Source organism: Chiloscyllium plagiosum, chromosome 1, assembly GCF_004010195.1.
Source record: "Chiloscyllium plagiosum isolate BGI_BamShark_2017 chromosome 1, ASM401019v2, whole genome shotgun sequence".
Lineage (NCBI taxonomy): Eukaryota > Metazoa > Chordata > Chondrichthyes > Orectolobiformes > Hemiscylliidae > Chiloscyllium > Chiloscyllium plagiosum.
Genome location: NC_057710.1, coordinates 95259139 through 95282261, shown reverse-complemented (window position 1 = coordinate 95282261; position 23123 = coordinate 95259139). Strand labels below are relative to the sequence as shown.

General features: G+C 39.4%; 1 protein-coding gene across 15 annotated transcripts in view; it reads left to right on the top strand.

Moving 5' to 3' along the window:
* The window catches only part of LOC122550847 (LIM and calponin homology domains-containing protein 1-like), a 353361-nt gene that overhangs the window by 308743 nt on the left and 21495 nt on the right, over positions 1-23123 (top strand). For 11 of the 15 annotated variants that reach the window (XM_043692200.1, XM_043692265.1, XM_043692275.1 and 8 more), the window contains 3 exons: positions 5473-5586; positions 10917-11009; positions 14118-14297. In XM_043692200.1, coding sequence (XP_043548135.1) covers positions 5473-5586; positions 10917-11009; positions 14118-14297 — 387 coding nt within the window. The remainder of the gene's footprint in view (positions 1-5472; positions 5587-10916; positions 11010-14117; positions 14298-23123) is intronic. The other 4 variants (XM_043692258.1, XM_043692247.1, XM_043692236.1 and 1 more) reach the window with 1 other exon arrangement.

The window sequence follows — 23123 nt, the reverse complement described above, 5'->3', positions numbered from 1 at the left end:
AAAAATTTGATACTGAAGTAGCATATAGTAATTTTACCAAATGTGCAATGTCATCTTGAACATCTTTGTAGTTCTTGATATACCATGATCCAGACCTGTCTATCAAGCTTCTGACCAGTGCCTGGATGGTCCGGGATGGACCCACTGGCTTCCCTCCTTTTCACCCAAAGGGGAAACTTCTGGCCTTATGTTAGTAAATTTCCATGGTAAACCTACTTTGATGAGGATCTTGCTATAATGGGATACTTTATGGAAATCATCCCTCATTATTCTGTAGGACAATGCATTAACACTTCGAAAGTCTTTGCCTCATTTGTCTGATTATTGCCAGAATGGAGGACTCCTCTTCATGATTCACGTGTCCTCGGATTTTGCAGATTATCTCTGTTAAATGAGTGCAGATTTTATTTACTTGCAAGATATAAGTGGACTTTTAAGCAATTTTAATTCTGTGTTTCTTATCTTTGAAATTATGGTTTATTTCAGTTACAATTAGAAGTCATCTCTGGAGCTTGCACTCAGAATGTATCTTGCATATCAGAAAATCTGCATATGACTTGGATCTTTATTATTTGGCTTAAAGTAGTCTTATCTGCATCAAAAATCACAAAATTATAGGATGAGGAAAGTTCATCTTGGGCTTTTCCACTCAGAAGCAAAGAACAACAGTTCTCCTCCCCATCTTAGTATTGAGCAGCTTTATCTCCTCTAGATTAAAATCTGTTTCAAATTTTGGATGCTGTAAATGTGTGAAAATTTCCCTCCTGGCTTTACTTCTAAATTCCTCTCACCAGTCTGAATATTGCTATTTTAATTTTATGCCTCACATAAAACTTGTTCTCCAGATTTACTCATTAAACTTATTCTATCTTATTGGCTTATTTAATTTAGAAGATCCTGCCACAGGCTCATTCTGTCAATGGTCAAAAGCACCAGTTATAATCATTTCCACACATTGCTATTAAGCAATAAATATTGAACAACAAGTGATCCAGCGTAATTGGAATTGGATAGTTTTCAGAGAATCTCAGTTCTTGACTGAAACTAAGGACAGCAGACTCCAAATTACTAAAAACGAGAATTTCAATGGGGGCCTAAAGCAGATGTGATATTGGCAATATGCCTCGCATGCCTACAAAGGCTGGATTTGAGAAAGCTGAATTATTTTTGGATTCATTTTTGTCAGCTTTCGAGATTAGCCTCCACACAGGCAAAGTGGCAGTTAGAATCTTTTGGGAAAGGATTTCCTGATGGAGATGTGGGGAGGACTGACAGAAAATTGCACATTACATTATGTAGGATATACAGCACAGAAACGGGCTATTCAACTCAACTCGTACATATCATTTCAATTCGTGTTTCCTCCCATACTTCCACTTTTAAATCAACCACAGGATCATCAGAAATAGAAAAAGGCCACTCAGCCCCTTGACTGTTCTGGCACTCAGTCAGATCTGCCTGGGGTCTCAATTTCACTTTCCTGTCTATCCATAATCCTTGCTTCCCTTGAAAATCAATAATATGCCCCTCTCAGCATTGAACATTTACAATGACACAATCTCAATTAGTCAATGGGGAAGAGAATTCCAAAGTCTAAAAACCCTCCTGGGAAAAAAAAATCCTCAGCTCTGTATAAATAAGCTCCCTCAGAATCTGACATATTTAAATAGGTTCACCACTTGTTCTTCTAAGCTTCAATGAGTACAGGACCAACCTGCATGGCCATTCCTCAAAAGACAACACCTTTGTATAGGAATTAACTGAGTGAACCTTTCCTGAATTGCTTCCAGTACACATTACATAATTCCTTTGGTAAGGAGATCAAAAATGTAAACAAAACTCCAAATCTGGTTCCATCAAGACTCTGCACAGATGTAGTCATACTTCCTGACTTTTATATTATATTCGCTTTGCGATAAAGGCAAACACTGTTTTGCCTTTTCGATCACTGACTGTCACTGCATGCTAGCTTTTTGTGATTCACGCACCCCAACACCCGAATCCATCCAGATCACAGATTGCTGCTGTATCTTCATTTAAATAACATGTTTTTCTTTCCTTCCTGCCAAAATGCAAATCTTAAACAAAAAAAAATTGAAAGTTGAATTGGTGACAAATGGATGTGCAAGTTCCCCATCTGAATTACTTCTACTGGTCACTAATATCAGTTGAAAAATACCTCATGGTTTATTTTGATATTCTGCTGGTAGTTACTGAGATCTAGCCCTACAACCACTCTTGGATGTTTTGTTATAGCTCTCTTAGCTCATGGAGTCATGGAATAACAGGGATGTACAGGACAGAGAAAGGCCCTTTGGCCCATTGAATTATAAGTAAAACAATAAAAACTATTGATGCAAGACACTCCAATTGAATTTTCATAAAATGGTAGTGTTAATATTGGTGTTATAATACCTTTATCATTATCACTGTGTCTATTCAATATGATTTTTAAAAAATACAACAAGGAGCATTCAGTGGAATTAAACACTTGCACAGCATGGAATAAGGTTAATGTTGGATTACATTTTTCAGTGATTGGCCCTCAGAGGCTTTGCTGAGGTGAGTTATTATGCTAACCTGGAAATGATCTTTGCCCAGTGAAAAACAAATGAAAGTAATCTATAGGGAGCCTTCATAGCTGCAACTGAAGGGCAAATTGTAACTTACTCTACTTACTGGAAACCAGGCAGAGCAAAGGTTAAACTGGAATGCTTCAATATCCTGCTCCATTTCCACCTCACAATGATTTTTATCCCTTAGCTAGATGCAGTACCTTATACATTTGTGCACATTCAAATTCTATGACATATATGGAGCACCAAAGATACTTTAAATGCCAGTTGAACAGAGTACTCAAAAATGACACTTAAAGCACAGCTGCTTACTTTAAACATGCTGCGTGCTAGGAATTAGTTTCATACAGAAACAGTTACAACATTTTGCAAATTAATATTAGAAATGTTCAATTTAGTGTTAGGTTTGAATTCTAAATGTGTTAATATCGCTTATATGTATTATTTGGATACTTCTGAATATATAGCATATGAAGGGATGGGAAGTGAAATTGCATCCATACATCTAAATTTAATAGAAAGGAATGATGCTAAAGGATTGACGAGCAGATATTGCAGTGTCTATTTTCAAAAAAGAGGGCACAGAACCAATTCAGTAAACCACAACCTGTTACCTTGCTATCAGCAATAGGAAGGACTTAGAACAAAGAACAAAGAAAATTTACAGCCCAGGAACAGGCCCTTCAGCCCTCCAAGTCTGAGCCAATCCAAATGTACTATCTAGACCTACTTGATCTTTTTTTTTCTAGAAGGTGAGATAACAAGCATCAAAGACCAAAATATATTGTTTTAAAATAGATGGGAAGACTGCAGGGCAGATTTTCAATGTTGCACAGGTTCTAAATGTTTTTTTAAAAATTGCTGGTGGAATCTGGAAGCAGAGGTCCCAACCTCATATCTGAAAGATTCCATTTTTGCCTATAGAGAAAGGAGTGGAATGTAAGTTGCACAGGCAGGAATCCTGAACTTAGCAGGAGCACTTGAAATTAATGTTGAGTTCAATAGACCCCATTTCCATTGCTGTAAGAGTATTAACTACAGTCTGGGAATCAGAAATATAGGGGCATTATGTAAAGGTTTTGAAGTAACTCCCCAGAGGCCGGTATCCCATCGCCAATTCACCTTTTATTTATACATGCATAGTATTTGACACTGATCTGGTTTCCTCAGAGTGAGCAGAAATTCTGACACTCCTGTTTATAACTGTCAGCCAGGGTTCCTTGATTGCACCAGATTAATAGCCCCAATCGGGGAACTCCTATTCTATTATGTTCACCTGGCTGACCTCATTAAAATCACTACAAGTTTGTAAAGGATGGACGGGGTCTGTTTAAGTTTCATTATTATTTAAATCAACAGCTGTTTAAAAATGAAACAAAAAGTAAGGTGCAGTGCTGGTTAGAGTTAAAAATAAATAGACACCTGCTGCTAGAGTGGATTGATTTACAGGCTATCTTGTGTAGCTTAGGGTAATAAATTAGCCAGCTGTTCTGCAGTTTCAAGGCATTCATTGTTGATGTTTCCCAAGGAACGTCAGTACAGCTGGGCCCGTGATGAATACTTGACTGTGTTTTGCAAGGTTTAAAACCACTTATTTCAGCAGTGGTGGTTAGTATTACACATTTTGATTGACAGTTTTTAGAAGTTATTAAAGGATTAATCATCTTCAATGTGGTTAGTGAGTAGAAATTTTATTTTTACAACAGCTTGACCACTTTAGATAATATAAAATATATGAAAGTGTTTCGTGAATGAAAGGGTTTTTTTTTTTGCAGTGTATAAGTATAAGCGTCAACTTAGATTGTGAGATGTTATGTTTTCTTCAATCTCCATATGGCTCCTGACATCCAACCTTAGTGGATTCTGGATGAGTGGCAGTGAAGCTGGCAAAGGAATTATGAGTGGGCATGGTAGTTGACAAGATTAATATAATAGCACATAATGGTGGTGTGGAAGAATGAGGAGACATGGAGTTACTCATCACAGAAAGAGCACTGAGACATTGATGGAAGTGTCATTGACAGCAGTCAGGTTGAGCAGGATGAGGAGACAATTTCTCACAGTAAGGCATGGAGAATATGATTTTGATAAGGGAGATTTCAGTAATGTGTGAGGTGCAGAGACCATGTTGGAGAGATTCAGACACAAAGTTCTGAGAAAGATGAGATTGGATTTGAGAGACAATGGCACATTTAGGGACCTTGTAGAAGATTAGGAGGGTGAAGAGTGGTGCTACAAGGAAGAAAAGTTAAGGGGTTGGGTCTGTTCATGTGAGGGACATTGATGACAGATTTGACCAAAAGGGAGGCTGCATCTGAGACATAGAAAAAACAAAAACAAAAGGGATCAAAGAATGTGTGGAGACTTGAGTGAACTGTGAACACTAGTACAGAACAGCTGGGCATACCTAATTAGCCAAAGGTATGAGAAATAATGAATCATGCATTGTTTCTATTTTATGCCTCTTTGAAGGGGTGAAGACCTTGTCACATGATATCACAAGTCCTTCGACTACACCCAGGAGAAAGGAAAATAAGCACTTCAGAAGTGGGGGAAAGGAATCAAGATTATTAGTGCTCATATCACTCTTGTCTTTTCTGAATCTATTGTATAAGCATTATGGTACAAAGAACAGAAATTAGTCAGGAAAAACCATAAATACCTTGGTTAAAATGTTTCATTATGAAAAATGTCTGAAAATAATCTTCATATTTAACAATCTGCTCTTGTAAACTCTTTGACGACAATTTGGTTGGCCCGTTCCTGGCTTTAATCTTTTATCTGCTTTCGTCAGTAACTATCATTATTTCTCTTGCTTACTGGAAGCAGCACCTTAAATAACATTTCTCAAATCATGAAATCTGTCACACAACTTTCTCTTGATGTGGATTGTTAGATCCCAGTTGCTCCTTTAAATCTCCCTAAGCGTTTTGACCGCTGGTATTGGGATCCAGAAGAAGAACGCAAGCGTCAGGAAAGATGGCAGAAAGAGCAGGAACGCTTGCTCCAGGTACATTAACACAACTTGTATTGACCCTCTGCTACAAAGTGCTATTGTTTTGCTGCTGCTTTTATCATAGGTTTGGGTAGATATGGTGCACCTTCCTCATGGCTCTTAACACTAATCCTTCCTCAATGTTTTTTTCCATAAATGTAGTTCTGATTAGCCAACTAGAAGGTGGTAATGAAAGAGATGCAGTATATCATTGTTCTACTAGGCAGATCAGAACCACAAAAAAAATTGATATGAAAATGACTGATAGTATTGCTACAGTAGGGAGCAAATTACTGGCATGTAATAAAATATATTTCTGAAATTTGATTCTGGTGTAAGTTTTATTGAAATTGTAATCATTAACTTATTAAATCCAGCCCATCTGCTCCAGAGCAATTGAGTCAAATTTAAAAGCTTTTACTCATGATTCCCCTGAGGTAAAATAACACTTGCATTAACTCTCCATGAGGCCTAGTGGGTTTTCTTGCCCTATTGTCCCAAATTTGCCTCATTAATCATGCACTCGGCTCCTATAGTGCCCTGTTCTTCCAAGGCCTATTGTCCCACTCACTATAAGTGGAACAGAAGAAAAACCCTGACTCCACCTACTCTTGATGTAGTTGCTGCCATTATGCAGGTCCCCCACCCTCGCAATACAAACCTCCCTGTTCCTTTCTATCTACCCCTCCCTGGAAGGCCTGTCAGTGCCTAATGTTCTGACACTCTGCCAGGAATTACATCTGCAATCTTATCCTTACCCCTTGAGCTCCATCCATACAGTTTACTCAGCACCCATTTACAGCTCTCATGTACACCCACCACCATGTGGTTGCGAAAGCCTGTAATTCCCACTCCCTATCCATCCCACAGAATCCCATGTCTTCTCATGTGCCCCAGTCCCACCTTCTGTGTCACATTCCCTCCCCTCTCCATCTGTCGCCTTCTCCATCGCGAGTTACTGCCTCCAATCCCGAGCATGGATTCCCCCATTTTCTAAACACAGCAGTATCCCCTGATAACCCCCTTCACTTTCATTCCAGTGTGGCTGATCCCACAAGTGGCTTGAGCAGACAGTCATGATTGATTACTGACCAGACCCCTGATCCAACCTAAAAAATGTTCTCTGAGTTCCCTTACTGTTGGCACTGGCACTGTAGGAGTGGCCTGCTACCCTGACCCTGACTGCCCCTAGCAAATAATTGATCATTCCCAAACTCCTGAAGTGTGAACAGATGATGCTCTGACTGACTATATTGTGTCTCCCTGACTGACTGCAACTAACCACCACCCCCTGCCCCAAAATCTTGATTGAGGACTACTTCACTTCAATGTTGAGACCTGTCCATTGGTTGATGCACATGGACTATGTTTGCCATGTGAACTGCTGGCTGAAGCTATGAGATTGACATAGCACAGTGCTACAGAGCAGCATGTCCAGTGACTGCTGACATTCACGACAAAACTCCTGGCTTTATGTCTTTGCTAAGACAGGGCATTAGTCCTGTGAGCCTTCAAACTCCAACTGAGGGGCCAAAGTCAAAAAGGCAAAGCAAGGAAGCTGTGAGCATTGAGTATCGGCGATGTGCCATGGTGACCCATTGAGGTTTGTGTGATTGGCTGCAATCTACTGTGGATGTAGGGTGTGCACATCCATATCTGTAGTAGAGTGTACCCTGAGCCGCTGGTGCCCAGTTTCTAAGATGGAGAGCCAGAGGAGCAAGTGGCTAGCTGGAATTGCTAAGTAACCTCTGACGTTTACGTCAGGTATTCAGGACATCTCACTTCTATCTGGCAGGTGGTAGAAAAGGAAACTGCATATTAATGAGGCCTAAGTAATTTAGTGATGGTGCTGTTATTAATGAGTGTTAATCTGTGCAAATAAGCCTCTCACTGCTCACTAGTGAGAATTGCATCTTACTGTTCAACACATGATTGAAACTGAGACTTTTTCCACTCGATGTTAAGAAACTCCTCACTTGACATCTCACCCAATTTTCCCATCTTTTTTTACCATAGCCCATGTTGTTCAGAGCCTGGGAAGATTCCACTCATTGCTAATAGTACAGAGTTGTACTGTCCATAAATACAAAGCTTCACTGCAACAGTAATTTACTGACTACTGTAGTAACTTGCATTTGTAAATACATAAGATGGTGAATGACTAGTTTTCAAAAAATGGAAAGGGCTGACAACACTGTTTCAGTAGGAAAGATACTTAGTATTGTGTGAGATGAAGCAAATTGTGGCGGCTGTAATTGTGACTTTCTGCATGATCTCAGTTTTTTTTTTGTTACATAAAATGTATCTGTGTTTGTCAATCATGTAACCACCATCTTTGCTTAATATTTCTTTAAAGCGATGCTTAGTGTGTGAGATGCCAGTCAGTGCAAGTAGTTAAACAAGCTAATCTGTGGAGCCAGTGTTGGAGCATATTTCCCATGATATTCACAGTCTCCTATCCATATAAATATCTGCATTTGTTCTGCTGCACATTGTAAACTCAGCGCAGTCAGACGTAAAAGTTACTAGACATTGTTGACAGTGAGAGGGAAGTACTGTGAAGCTATTTTAATCAACTAAAGAAAGCAATTGACTTGCATTCCTTAGTGAGAACTAAATAAATGCTCCTGATTTTCAATAGGGATGGTGATCTGATTAACAATAACATGTAAGGCGGCACGGTGGCACAGTGGTTAGCACTGCTGACTCACAGCGCCAGAGACCTGGGTTCAATTCCTGCCTCAGGTGACTGACTGTGTGGAGTTTGCACATTCTCCCCGTGTCTGCGTGGGTTTCCTCCGGGTGCTCCGGTTTCCTCCCACAGCCCAAAGATGTGCAGGTCAGGTGAATTGGCCATGCTAAATTGCCCGTAGTGTTAGTTAAGGGGTAAATGTTGGGGTATGGGTGGGTTGTGCTTCGGCGGAGCGGTGTGGACTTGCTGGGCTGAAGGGCCTGTTTCCACACTGTAAGTAATCTAATCTAATCTAATCTAATGTGATGCTCTGCTGAAAAACCCAATCATCATTGCATTAGTGTGAGTTCTTGGCTAAGGATGGTGAAAATTGAAACTAAATTAGAATAGTTAAATCCTCTGCTTTCCTAACTTTCACCTAAGTTGTTTGAATTAAACTTTTACCAATATTACAATGTGAACTGATCACTTATCACACTTGTTTAAATCAATTGATTCTTCATCCTGTTGACTCTCATCTGCAGTCTAATTTGTTCAGGCAAGTCACACAGTTGTGTAAAATCAAAATACAGAAAAACTATCAACGGTTCATAATGAAGTCTTGGCACCAGCTTCCTAGAGTAATAACTGTTGACCTTGTCCTGAGAGTAGAAAGAAATGTCGGATAATTGTCTATCTGAATATATAAGCTTCAACTACAATGGCATGGTCAGAATCTGTAGAGGTATTAGTTCTGGAGAAGATACACCATGTCACTCATAAATATGGGATAATAATTGTCTGTAATCCCAATGTCTGCAATATTTTTAAAGCATATTCTAGTGACAATTTACCTGATGGAATTTAGGACAATAAAGGGAGAATGATAGAAAGGCAAATGAAACAAGAAACTCCCGTCAGTGAACTCCGGGAACTCCATGTCTAATGTATGTGTAATGATACTCATCATGCTGGGGAAGGAGAAATTGGCCAGCGTTCATATTCATGCATATTATTCTGTAACTCCTCCATTTGTGAGGATAAATGGAAGTTCTCTAGAATACTCAATGGTTTAGATCCAATTTGTAGAATGCCTGTTTGACTCAGGGATGGAGGGCAATTGGTATAAATGAAATACTTTAGGAGGATAGTTGAGAAGTTGAATGAAAGAATTATTGATTCATCACCCACAAACTTTGTAAAAGGTGCTAACTCTCCATCCCTCCTTTGAGTGCACTATAACATCAAGCCACTGCCTTCATTGACTATGAGTGCTGCTGACACAAATGAGGCATTTTTGGAAATTCTATCTGGTTTACTTTAGCAGCGCTTTAATTATTAAATGACACTAGTCTGTCTTCCTGCAAAAGTGTCATAATCTTACAAGTACCACTTAAATAGGAATGAGCGATAAGTGCTAGCCAGCTAGGAACCAGGAACTTCCATCCCATGAAAGTGTTTAAAAAGGCTTCAGAGAAACAGAGCAACCAATCTTACAGCCAAGTTTCCCTAAAGATTTAGAGTTGTAAATGTATTTAAATCCAACTGCTCTTGGAGTCAGAACATGTTAATTAGTAGATAAGATTAAATACATCACAGTCAATTTGTGAAGCAATCCACTGTCTCCAGCAATTGAAGTGAAAATAGCACTATGCCACTACATTGTGAAGCCAACTAACCATATTATTATCCTAGATGGAGAAGTCAAATAAATGTGACCCAGCTGGTCTAATTCATAATGTTCATGCTGAATTGATTGTACATTTGACACAATAAGCCCAGTATAGGATTGACAGTACATGTCCTAAAACATGAGTTCTCCCTAAATTGAGTTTACTTTTCAACCGTGAGATCTTAACCACATGTCCTCCTACTCTAGGCTCGATGTAAACATAATTATGTCACAATTTAGTGCATGGAATTACTTTAAGAGGTAGGCTGATTGCTAACTGTCATGCATGTGCTGATCATGTGGGACTTAAACTTTGATACTCAATAACCTTGGTTTGTGGCCTCTTGATGCTGTAATAAAGCAATGGGCTATCAAATGTTTGTACTAAGATCTGTGCGCATGTGTGTGGTTCAATGACATTGGTTACCCTTATTTCTGTTGTTCCAAATTTCAATTGTGTTTTATAATCAGGGTTAAGTGAGAGGATAAACAAATGCACTAAGATGAAAGGCCATAGGAATAATTTTATGTAGCATTTCTAATGTTCACTGTAATATGTCCTAAATATACAATTGCAGAGTTGTATGAATATTATACTTAAATATTTTCTGGGTACTCAACTTATTTTAGGATGGACTGTACCTGTACTGTAAGTATATCTTAATATATTATGTATTTTAAAATTGGTGGTGGCAGTAATATTGGATGTGATTAGAATTCTCAGTAGTTAGTAACCTTTTAATATATTTGGTTGTCTTGCTTGAGTGTACTTGCTCTGAAGTGCTGAATGCAATTACAGGAATAGTAATGAACTTGTAAAATTTCCATTCACTTCATTACAAGCAACAAAGAGATCATTTAGTAACTATTTTAATGACTGTTTCACCAAAAGAGACAAAAGCATGAGTCTCTGCAAGGAAAGCTTAATAACTGATCTGTTCCTTCAAGTGTAACTCATTGATTGGCAATGAAAGGTGACATCAGTGTTTTACTCTATAACAGGAAAGGTACAGAAAGGAGCAAGAAAAACTTCGCCAGGAATGGGAGAAAGCACAAAGAGAGGTTGAGGAAGAGGAACGTAGATACCATGAAGAGGTAAGCAAGGAATCACTGCACTGTTTTGAGATCTAATGCTCAACTGCAATTTTGAATTCACTTAGCATTCACTAAAATATCAGTCTATTTATATAATCCACTGACAATGTGATTAACTCCGCTGTATACAAATATTATTTGGTATAGCATGAGCAGGAAGGTCCAAGTTTTTATCCTTCCATTGGACTGGGTAACAAGAATAGGGTACAGAAACAGAAATAGCCAGAGGAACCCAGCAGACCTGACAGCATCTGTGGAGAGAAAGCAAAGTTTACGTTTCAGGTCCAGTCACCCTTGAGAAGTGATTGTGGCTAGGAAAAGATTTGTCTAAATGTTGAAGACTGGGGTGATAGTGGCAGAGATAGGTGGTAAAACGGATCAACAAGAAGTGGCAATAAAGCCCGTGGAGCAAGGAAAGTAGTTGGCAGACAAGGGAATGGCTAATGGTGAGCCCGAGAGAACCACTAGTGGGTGAAAGCAAATTGGCTGTGGTGAAAGTCTAGTGAGTGGGAATGGGGCAGAGACCCATATGGAAGAAGGTGTTCAGGCCCTAAACATTTTGACCTTGGTATTGAATCCAGAAGGCTGCAGAGTTCCCAAATGGAAAATCAGGTTTTATTACTCCAGCTCGCGCTGAGCTTTGCACAACAGCAAGCCCAACACAGAGATTTTAGCCAGGGAATTACAGTGGTGTGTTGAAGCAGCAGAAGCAGTGGAAGCTTAGGGTCAGTTCTGCAGACAGAACATTGGTGTTCTGCAAAGTGGTCACCCAGTCTGCATTTTGTCTCCCAGTGTAGAGGAGATCACAGTGTGAGTTGCAAATACAATAGACTACATTGAGTGAAGTGCAGATAAAGTGCTGCTTCACCTGGAAGGTGTGTCTGGGGCCTTCGATAGTGAGGAGGGCAGAAGTAAATGGGTAAATGTTGCACCTTCTGTGATTGAATAGGAAGGTGCCATGGAGAGGTGCTGGGAATAAAGAGGAGTGAACCAGGGTGCCTGGAGGGACTGGTTGTTGCTGAAGGCTGACAAGGAAAGGGAGGGGAATATGTGTCTGATGGTATACCATTGGAGGTGGCAGAAATGACAGTTAATGATTCTTTGGCTGGAGCGTAAGGACCAGGGGGACCCTATCGATGTTACGGGAGGGAAGAGAAGGGGTAAGTGCAGAAGTGCAAGAAATGGGTCAGACACAGCTGAAGATTAGACAGGACTAAAATATTTCCTTTTACTGACAATAACAGAGAAAGGGGCAGACAGCTTATCTTGTCTTCATTGTTTCCTGAGCATCTCAGTAGGAGTCTGAGCTCATAAAGATGCCATAACATAAACAATTTTTTTAAAAAACATATGACCCATTTATGATCATCTCTAAAATGAGGGGTTGATTATGTTTCACTGTAACATACCTCACAGTCAAGTAGTCGACTGACGCTTATTATTAATCTGATTTGTGAGAAATGGATACTCAACAGATGTACTGGAAAGTAGATTATGTGCGTGAACCTTTCACCAGCACAAATCATTATCATGCAAAGGAAAGAAAAAGACTCCCATTACTTTCAGCAGTCTAAGACTGATATTTTTTAACCCATGCTGTCAATGTGATTATCACTGAGGCCAGCACTTTGTATTTTTGCACCTCCTTAATTGCACTTCAACAAATGTTGGTGAGCTGGCTACAACTAAGAGGCTTGTTAGGCCATTTCACAGGGCAGGTAAGAATCAACCACATTGCTGTTGGTCTGGCCTCATATGTAGGCTAGACCACCAATGTTTTTAGCAAATTTCCTCCCCTGAAAGTTTTTTACATTAATATAGTAATTTCATGATCATTATCAATTTATTCCAAATGTATTAATGTATTGAGTAAAATTTCCACAGCTGCCTGGGTAAGATGTGAAGTCACGTCTGTAGTCTATTCATCAGTATCTCAGGATTACTAGTCTAGTAACATTATCATCTACTTTTGTCCCTGGAGTTAAAAATAAAGGAGCTGTTTGTGCACTAATAATACCGCAGATTTTGAAGTCAGCAATGAAGCAATGGCAGGTTTCTTTTTTTCCTGAGAAAAGCAAAATCTGACATCAGTGATGCCAGTATACATGGAAAACAGCCAATCACATTAGGCCACTCTCACCGATAGCAGACCAGGAAGTTAAAAGCTTTTGATTCTTTACTTTCAATTTAAACTTTCAGATTATGATTTTTTTTAGATTCATTCACAGGGAGTAGATGTCACTGGTCTAGATTTAAATAGAAACTAAGTTAGCAATAGAAATAAACTTCAACAAAATATTATTTTAATAAATGTTGTAAAAATAGTTTTATCATAATGGAGAAATTTGACATCCTACAAATTTAAAATTAGTTTTTCAGGGTCATGAGGATGTTTAGAAGTCATTAGACAGTTGAGGCATCATTAAAACCCCAGTTATGTTTTATTCAATAAGGTGTAACTCTTTCAAACAATTTCTATTGTGATCCACAACACAAGAGTGAGATTTTTTTGTCAGTGCATTGATTTTCCATTGGTTGAAGTCTGAAAGGATCTCTGGAAAAGCATAGAGGTATTGTTTCCACAGTGTTCTGCAATTCTGCATCTTCCAGAATTGCTGTCTGTTTTGGTGGAACCGTGGCAGGAAGCGTGGGTAATTTTATCATCATTATCATCATCATCATCACTGGACAAATATTTTGTCCAGGGTAAATAATGTTATCCTTTTATTAAATGTGATAGTGACATCTACTGATGAACACAAACACTACAATATCTGGTTCTCCAACTAATTGCACCATGGTCAACAGTGAAATTTTAATTCAATGAAAATCTGGAAAAAGGAGTGAGCCCAATAGTGACCGTATAATCACAGTCATTTGTGATAAAAAAAACCATCCAGTTCACCCTGTCATATTTAGCTGATCTGGCTTACATGTGACTTCAGACCCTTTACTGCCTTCTGGGTAATTAGTGATGGGAAATAAGCGTTGGTCTAGCTGGTGATACCTATATCCCATGAACAAAAAGAATTGCAAAGAAGCTTCAGAGCACTTGTCTGAACTTGTACACAACCGTGACTCATATCTTTCCAACTGTGTATTTTCTAGGAACGTAAAATTATTCAGGAAACAGTGACCCCGCTGACTCCACAATCACCAGCATTGTCTGCCCATCATCCCAATGAGTGGATCTGTCCATCAAAACGTGAGGAAAACTCTCATTCTGACCACATTGAGAGTTCCTCCATGGATCCGGAGAACACGAATGTCAAATTGCAGAAAGATGCAGTAAGTTTCGCTTGCTTAGAATGTGTTTGAAACATTTTAATTCTGTAAATACAATAATGACTATTATAGTATTACTGTTATCAGAAATAGTAGACTCTTCATTTGGTTCTAGCCCTGTGCATGATGTTTGCTTAATTATATCTTATTCATCAATCTTTGATAAAATAATATTGTCTTAATCTAAAAGACAAATTGTTATGACTTTTAATAAATTTCTAGGAAAGACAACTGGGAAGACTACATCATCTTAATGTGTACATGTAGCAGCAAGAGGAAATGTCCTCTAAGACACATAAATAAAAAGGAAAGTAATTGTGACAAGCTGGTGTCTTCATAGTGGACTCCAGATTATAGCTCTGCATTTATCATTTCTTAATTAATGATAATAAAAATTAAAATATAAATAAATAAGTGATTCAGGCAATTGGCAGCAGAATAATCACAAACCATTTGTTTTTCCAATAATTCAGCGAATCATAATTTTATTTTTAATGGTGCCAGGTTTAGTAAAGTTACTTATGCAATTTACCATGCGGGATTTGAAATCACAATTGCTGGATTTGTTTTTCCATTCATTGTTGCGATGTGGGTGCCGCTGACTGGTCAGCATTTCTTGCTCCTCCCTTGTTGCTCCTGAGAAGTTGGTAGAGAGTTGTCTTCTTGAACTGCTGCAGTCCTTATGCTTAAGTGGATCCACAATGCCATTTGGGAGAGAATTCTAGGAGTTTGATCCAGCGACAGTGAAGAATTGGTGATATATTTCTAATTCAAGGTGGTGAGTGGCTTGGTGGGGAACTTGCAGCTTTTGGTGTTCCAATATATCTGCTGCCCTTTCCTTCCAGATGGAAGTGATTGTGGGTTTGGAAAGTACAATTTCAGGAGCTTTGCTGAATTTCTGCAGTGCATCTTGTGCATCATGCACACTGCTGCTAGAGTGTCGGAAGGAGTGAATATTTGTGAATGTGGTATGCAAGCAGACTGTTTTGTCCTGGATGGTGTTAAGTTTCTTGTGTTGTTGGAACTGCACTCATCCCGACAAGTGGAGGGTATTCTATCACACTCCTGACTTATGCCTTGTATCTGGTGGACAGACTTTAGGGAAGTCAGGAGAAGAGTTATTAAATAGAACGAATGTTACCTTTTTGTTATCATTTAAACAATTGTATGGTATAATATTAACTGTTCTCCTGTTTAGAATATTCCTCGGTCAGGAATTTAATCACTGCAGGATTCAGAGTTTCTGATCTGCTTTCGTAGCTAGTTTAGTTCAATTTCTGGTCAATATAAAACTCCAGGATGTTGATAGTAGGGGATTCAGTCATGGTGACGCTATTCAGTATCAAAAGATGATGGTTAGATTCTTTCCTGTTGAAGATTTTGATTGCCTAGCATATTATGAATGTTAAGCAAAAGTGAGAACTGCAGATGCTGGAGATCAGAATCTAGATTAGAGTGGTGCTGGAAAAGCACAGCAAACCAGGGAGCATCCAAAGAGCAGGAAAATCAACGTTTTGGGCAAAAGCCCTTCAACATATTATGAATGTTACTTGCTACTTGTCAGTCATCATCTGTACATTGTCTATATTTTTGCAACATTTGGACATGGGCTATTTCAGTGTCTGAGGAGTTGTGAATGGTGCTAAACATTTTGCAATAATCGGCAAATATCCCCATTTCTGACCTTATGATGCAGGGAAGGATGAAGCAGCTGAAGATGGTTGGGCCTAGGACACTATCCAGAGGAACTCCTGCAGAGACACCCTGGAGCTGACCTTGAACACTCACAACCATCTTCCTTTTTGCCAGGTCCAACCAGCAGAGAGTTTTCCTCCTATTTCCATTCAGATTACAACAGGATCTTGATTAGATGGGCTGAGGAGTGGCAGATGGAGTTTAATTTTGATAAACATGAGGTGCTGCATTTTGGAAAAAGCAAATCAGAGCAAGACTTATACACTTAATGTTAAGGTCGTGGTGAGTGTTCCTGAACAAAGAGACCTTGGAGTGCAGGTTCATAGTTCATTGAAAGAGGTTTTGCAGGCAGATAGGATAGTGAAGAAGGCGGTTAGTATGCTTTCCTTTATTGGTCAGAGTATTGAGTACAGGAGTTGGGAGGTTGAGTTGCGACTGTACAGGACATTGGTTAGGCCACTTTTGGAATACTGCATGCAATTCTGGTCTCCTTCCTATCGGAAAGATGTTGTGAAACTTGAAAGGGTTCAGAAAAGATTTACAAGGATGTTGCCAGGGTTGGAGCATTTGAGATATAGGCAGAGGCTGAATAGGCTGGAGCTGTTTTCCCTCGAGCGTTGGAGGCTGAGGGGTGACCTTATAGAGGTTTATAAAATCATGGATAGGATTAATAGACAAGATCTTTTCCCTGGGTTGGGGGAGTCCAGAACTAGAGGGCATAGGTTTAGGGTGAGAGGGGAAAGATATAAAAGAGACGTCAGGACATCATTTTCACACAGAGAGTGGTACATGTATGGAATGAGCTGCCTGAGGAAGTGGTGGAATCTGGTACAATTACTGCATTTAAAAGGCATCTGAATGGGTATATGAATAGGAAGGGTTTAGCGGGATATGGACCAAATGCTGGCAAATGGGACTAGATTAGGTTAGGATATCTGGTCGGCATGGACAAGTTGGACCGAAGGATCTGTTTCCGTACTGTACATCTCGATGACTGTATGTCCCCAGGTGCTAGAATTCCTTGATGCTGCTCGCAGTCAAATGTGGGCTTATTGGGGTAGCCCATGGCCAGAGGTGGCATAAGGTGAATTTTTAGTTGGCATGAATATGGCAGAGAAAATCTTTAGCTGCAGTACCATAATTAGCTTGCCTGGTTCAGCATTAGCGTGAGATCATAAGTTAGAACAATGGTTGCTTTGTGAAGAAGATAAACCCAAGGTAACAGGGTCTCGGCAGAACAAAGAGTCTTACACATTAATAAACACAAAGTTCTGTATAAACCACAGCTGCAGATGTCTGTAAGAAACAGTCTGATAGGAGATGTCTGGGAACAGACACCCAAAGTTTGTAATCTAGTAAGAATTAAAAGAAGTGTATGATCCCATAGAGACAAATGATAAGTTAAAAGAAGAACGAGATTATGTCTTGTAAAATCCTAGGAGTTCAGACAAGTTCATTGAACTCTAAAATGATTGTGTTTCTGTTTTATTAATGGAACCAATCTCCTCTTATTAAGTAAAAGAGGTAGTGTCGAAAGATTTAGAGTAAGATTAGCAGATTTCATCTGAGAAGACAGCGTGTGACACGAATGAGTTATAGTTGCTACTGCAAGATGAAGGAGCAGTTTTTACCTGATCTTCCATGATCAGGTAGGACAGAAGCTGCTCACAACTCATTGGCTGAAGAATTCTAATGTTAGGGGTAATCATAAATTTTATATATAACTAACCTTACATATGAACTGATGTTATGAATTTTATAGCAATTAGTAAGAATTAACATCTTTTTGAATCTTCTGTGATTAGAATAGTAGGAAATATAAGACAAGTAACAGAATTTGATAAGGATAGCAATGAATATAATGAATAACAGAATTTTAACAGTCCTTAGAGGTAAGCAAGTCTGGCAAATGTCTAAGAAAGAGTATAACAATTAACAATGGAATGTAAATGAATGGGTTACATTGTAAGATCCCAAGGCCTGATGATAACAGTCTGGTAAACATCAGGAGATCATGGAAAACCTAGAACTGTGCATAGATGTCCATCATTGATTGTGTGTTTTACAGGGTTGGATGTATAGATTATGGGAGTGGGAATAGGGGGGAGCATGGTTAACAATGACATTAATGTTGAATGCAATTATAATGCAAACTGTATGAAAATGCTGTACTTGACTGGGAGGGCCAGAGTGTTCAGGTTCTTCTCCAGACTCCTCTCTGACATCTTTTCCCCAACAGGCTTTGACGTTAAGGGCTGTCAGTATTACCTCACTTCTGGATTTCAGCTCTTTGGTCCCTGTATGAACCAAGGTTGTAATGAGGTCAGGAATTGAGTTACCCTGCCAGAACCCAAACTCAGTATCAGTGAGCAGGTTGTTGCTAAGCATTGTCAATGATACGTATCATCATTTTACTGATGATTAAAAGTAGACTGATGGAGTGGTAATTGTCCAGGTTGGATTTGTCATGCTTTTTCAACCTGACAGTTTTCCCCTTTATTGGACAGATGCCAATGTTGTCTCTGTACTGGAACAACTTGGCTAGGGGAGCAGCAGGTTCTGGAAAACAAGTTTTCAGAACTGTTGCTGGGATGTTGTCAGGGCCCATAGCCTTTGTGTGTCCAGTGTTTCAACTGTTTCTTGATATTATGTAGAGTGATGTTCCTAACATCCAATTGACGCTTCTGGCTAAAGATTGCTGTGAATGCTTTAGTCTTGTCTTTTGCAATAATGTGCTGGGCTCCATTTATGAGCTTTCTTATCCAGTGAGTTGATCTACAATCCACCACCACTCACAATTAGATGTGGCAGGATTGCAGAGTGTAAATGTGATCTGTTAGTTGTGGAATCACTTAGCTCTGTCTATCATCTGCTATTTGTGCTATTAGGCATGCAAACAGTCCCAATTTGAGCTTCATCAGGTCATTTTTAGATATGCTTGCCTTTCTGCACTTTTCAATGTACCAGGATTGGCCCCTAGGTTTGACGGTAATGGTAGAGTGGGTGATACAATGGGCTGTGAAGTTGCAGATTGCACTGGAGTATGATTCTGCTGCTACTGATGTCATATGTCCTAATGGATGCCCAGTCATGAGTTAGTAGATCTGTTCAGTGACTGTCTCCTTTAGCACAACACGATGGAGGGTATACTGAATGTGAAGGCAGATTACTAATCCAGTAATTATAGGTTAACATAACTAGGTAGAATCAGTGAACAAATACTGAACATATTTGGAGAACATTTCTCTATCCAGTAGTTCAGGAAAAACATTAATCTATTTAGGTTAGTAGGTGACTAAATTGTGGATTCATTTGTTGGACTGTTGAAGAAATACTGAGCTAGCAACAGATGGAGCCATTCCCTAGCAGCAGGAGCGTAGGAATCTGGAAGTTAAATTCAGAACATTTCCATGTGAAAAATATAATCTGTGCCATATGTTCATCAGATTATGCTGCATTCGCTCTGTCAGTAGTTCAGTTGACTAGTCAAGAGATGCCATGATTTTGAATTTGAGTCCTAATTTTTGGGTGACGAATAAAATTTGGTCTCTCCTGGTATTCTTGTTTTCTAGGACAAGGTTTTATTAAGTTAAGCGAAGTTAAGGCACTCAGTTCAAGAGCCATTAGGGATGGACAGGAAATGGTGACCTTGCCAACAAATCCATATCCCATGAAATAACATATTTTTAAAAGTAAATAAGACAACATTTTTCTTTTAAAACTGTATCTATTGCTTATTTTGCCTATTGCATTTTATTACAGGAACCAGAAGGGCATATGACAAACTTTTCCATCATATTGGCAGTGGGGAATATTCCATTGTTTTGATGGAGATGAATTTCCTCATGGTTTATCTTGCTCCACTATTCTCACTTTAGCAGAAACCCTTCCTACATGCTTCAACAGAATTTCCACCAAAGTTACAGTAATGTTGCAAAATCTCAATCATAATGCATCCATTGCATTAGCATTTTAATGTAGATGCAGCATTTCTTATTTACATATAAATAGCTAATTAATCCTCTACTCTAAGAATCTGAGCTACTGAGTGTGTACAAAAGGAGCTACGCCATAGTGTAGCAGATCACATGAATCTGGAGTCTGAGTCTGTAAGGCTTCAGTGACACATCCTCTCTTGCTATGGCTTATAAATAGTTAATGTTTAATAAAGCCTGGTAATGTCACTTCCAAGAGTTTTGGCCTCACGTTTCTACATTGTGGCTGTAGACCCATAAGGCCAGAGGCAAGTGAGAGCTCAAAATGAAGCTTAGTCAGTGTAGTATTACAGGTAAACCATGATATCAGCCTAGCAATCCAAACACAAAAGTGAGGGATTTACCTGAAGAAAAACTCACTGGTGACTGGAAATACTTCGTAATAGACCAGGACACTAAACCATTAAAGATATTGTGCAGGAAGAACACAGCAAGCAACAAGAAAAATCAATTAGCGGGAGTGAATAAAGCATTACAGTAAATTGAAGTTACAGAATCTATCACTTAGAAAATTCACCAATAGGAAACCCATGAATAGAAAGTCACTGTTGATGGCATTAAGGAAACCACCAGTGGAACCTCAATCCAAACCAGTTACAGAGAGGGTCACGAGTGCCAAGGGGACTATGTCGCAGCTTCATCAACAACAAAAGCAGACCACAGGAGGTATCTCAGCAGGAGAGGACACAGAGGAGTCAGATGAGCTCTTAATAACAGTATGTGGCAGACTCAATGCAAGATTTCAGTTTCCCTGATTGTGCAGACCCAGAGATGAATTCTGTTATGCAGAAATCACCAGAAAATCACAAAACAACCAATTTTAATTCTGATATAGATTTGGATGTATCAATTATTTTGGAGGCTACATCATGGTTCAGGGACAAAAGATTCTCTGATCATACCCCATTCATCTTTAGGGCATGGGAAGCATTAAAATCAGAGGAAAAAGGCAGATGCATCCGACCCTTTGCTACAATGGGAGAGAGATAACAGCAATCTTGTATGTCATTTCTAACCATTACACTTCTTTAGCAAGTGGAGTTACATCTGTAGCTTTAAATATTTTTCATTTATCAGATATCAGACACATTGAAGCCAGTGTTCCAGGAATCACTCTGCAGCACTCTAGCGCTATGACTGCATACAGGTAATGTAGACCATCCACTTCTCTCAAAAGAGAAGTTATAAACGGTGGGGAAAAAAAGGGGCAAACAAGGAGATGACTAGCCACCAAAAGGCATAGCAGAACTGAGGTTGATCTTTGAGGGTGTAGTCCAGGAAAAGAATCCCACCATTCTGTTTGTTCAATTAGTGGAGGCTGAGACTTTAGACTTTCTTGTACTCTTGGATTTGGTGCCATTATTTCTGAAGGATAATCATCCTTTTCTTGAAGAAGTAAAAGTTGTCCACTTGTATCACAGAACTTGACAAGAAGATGCTACATCAGTAATGCAATCACAGCTAGTCTTTGAGTTGAGGAAAGACTGCCTGTTGACAGCCCTTTGATTAATTGAGCTTCATTTTCTACAAATCTGTAAGTTTGGGGCAACCAGAGATCACTACAGCAGGCAAACTGAAAACTTGTCTCCCTTCCCTCCTCTCTCAGTTTTGGGTGAAGAAACAGGAAAATCCAAAATAGATTTTAAAAACTGGAACAAGACAAGACGTAGGTCAATAGATCAACAAGCAATTTGAAGAACAATCATTACTTTACAGATGTCACATCAACATTGCTGAAATCAACAGGGAACTGTGAAAGATAATTTAATCTACCATTGTGAACTGGACATTTGATCTTTGTTTTTTTTCATAGATAATAAATGTGTGAAACCATCAGTGTTTGTCTGTCTTAATTGAGAATGAGAGTGTGTGCATTTATTATAAAGGAGTAAAGTTTAAATTGTCTGGTGCTGTTTGTTAAAACTACATGTGTTGCAATAAAAGAAGTTATTTTCTGTTAATGACAAAACCTGGAAGTGACTTCTGCAGGCATTAGGTAGATTTGCCAGCAAGCAGTGAGCAAGAGGACGGTCAGGAGAGGGAAGCAGTGCATGTAAAGAAAGTTTGGAAAAAGGCAGCAACAAATGAGAGGATGGTCAGGAGAAAGAAGCAGCAAGCTAGGGGCAGGTTAGGAAAGGGAAGAAGTGCATGCGAGTAAGAGTCAGGAGAGGGATGTGGCATGTGTGTGGGAAGGAGCGTCAGGAAGGGGAAAGAATGAACAGATGGGAAGCTTGGAGTGTGGAAGAGACTCTTGGGGAGTGAGACTGTCTGCTCTAAAATCAAATTGATTGAATAGCACAGGCTTCAATGACCCTGACCCTGAAGTGAAAGTCCTGAAGTGTGTTGTTGTATCTAAGAACATGTACGGATTTCAACCTTTGAAAAAATTACTATAAATAAGTTGACCTTTATTATTTACCTGAATATTTGATCTTAAAGCTCAACTTTTGCACAAGTATATATGGTAAATGTTGCTGTGGTTCTGTTCGTCGAGCTGGAAGTTTTTGTTGCAAACGTTTCGTCCCCTGTCTAGGTGACATCCTCAGTTTCATCAACAGATGCCTAAGGGAAAGACAACGGAACGAGGACATGCCGCAACCCAAAGGACTAGCCACACTACCATACATCAAGAACATCTCTGAAATGACAGCCAAACTACTGCGACCACTAGGACTTATAACAACACACAAACCAAGAGCCACACTCAGACAACAACTCACCAGAACGAAGGACCCGATACTCAGCATGAGCAAAACTAATGTAGTGTACAAAATCCCATGCAAGGACTGCACAAAACACTATATAGGACAAACAGGAAGACAGCTAACGATCCACATCCACGAACATCAACTAGCCACGAAACGACACAACCAGCTATCCCTAGTAGCAGACGACAAGCAACATGAATTTGACTGGGACAACACTACCATTATAGGGCAAGCGAAACAAAGAACAGCCAGGGAATTCCTAGAAGCATGGCACCCATCCACAAACTCCATCAACAAACACACCGACCTGGACCCAATATACCAACCACTACAGCGGACAGCTGAAACTGACAACCAGAAGCGGCAGGAGCAGGCCACTATAAATGCCGGAGGAAACACCACAGAAGCGCTTAACAGGAGGCTCCCAAGCA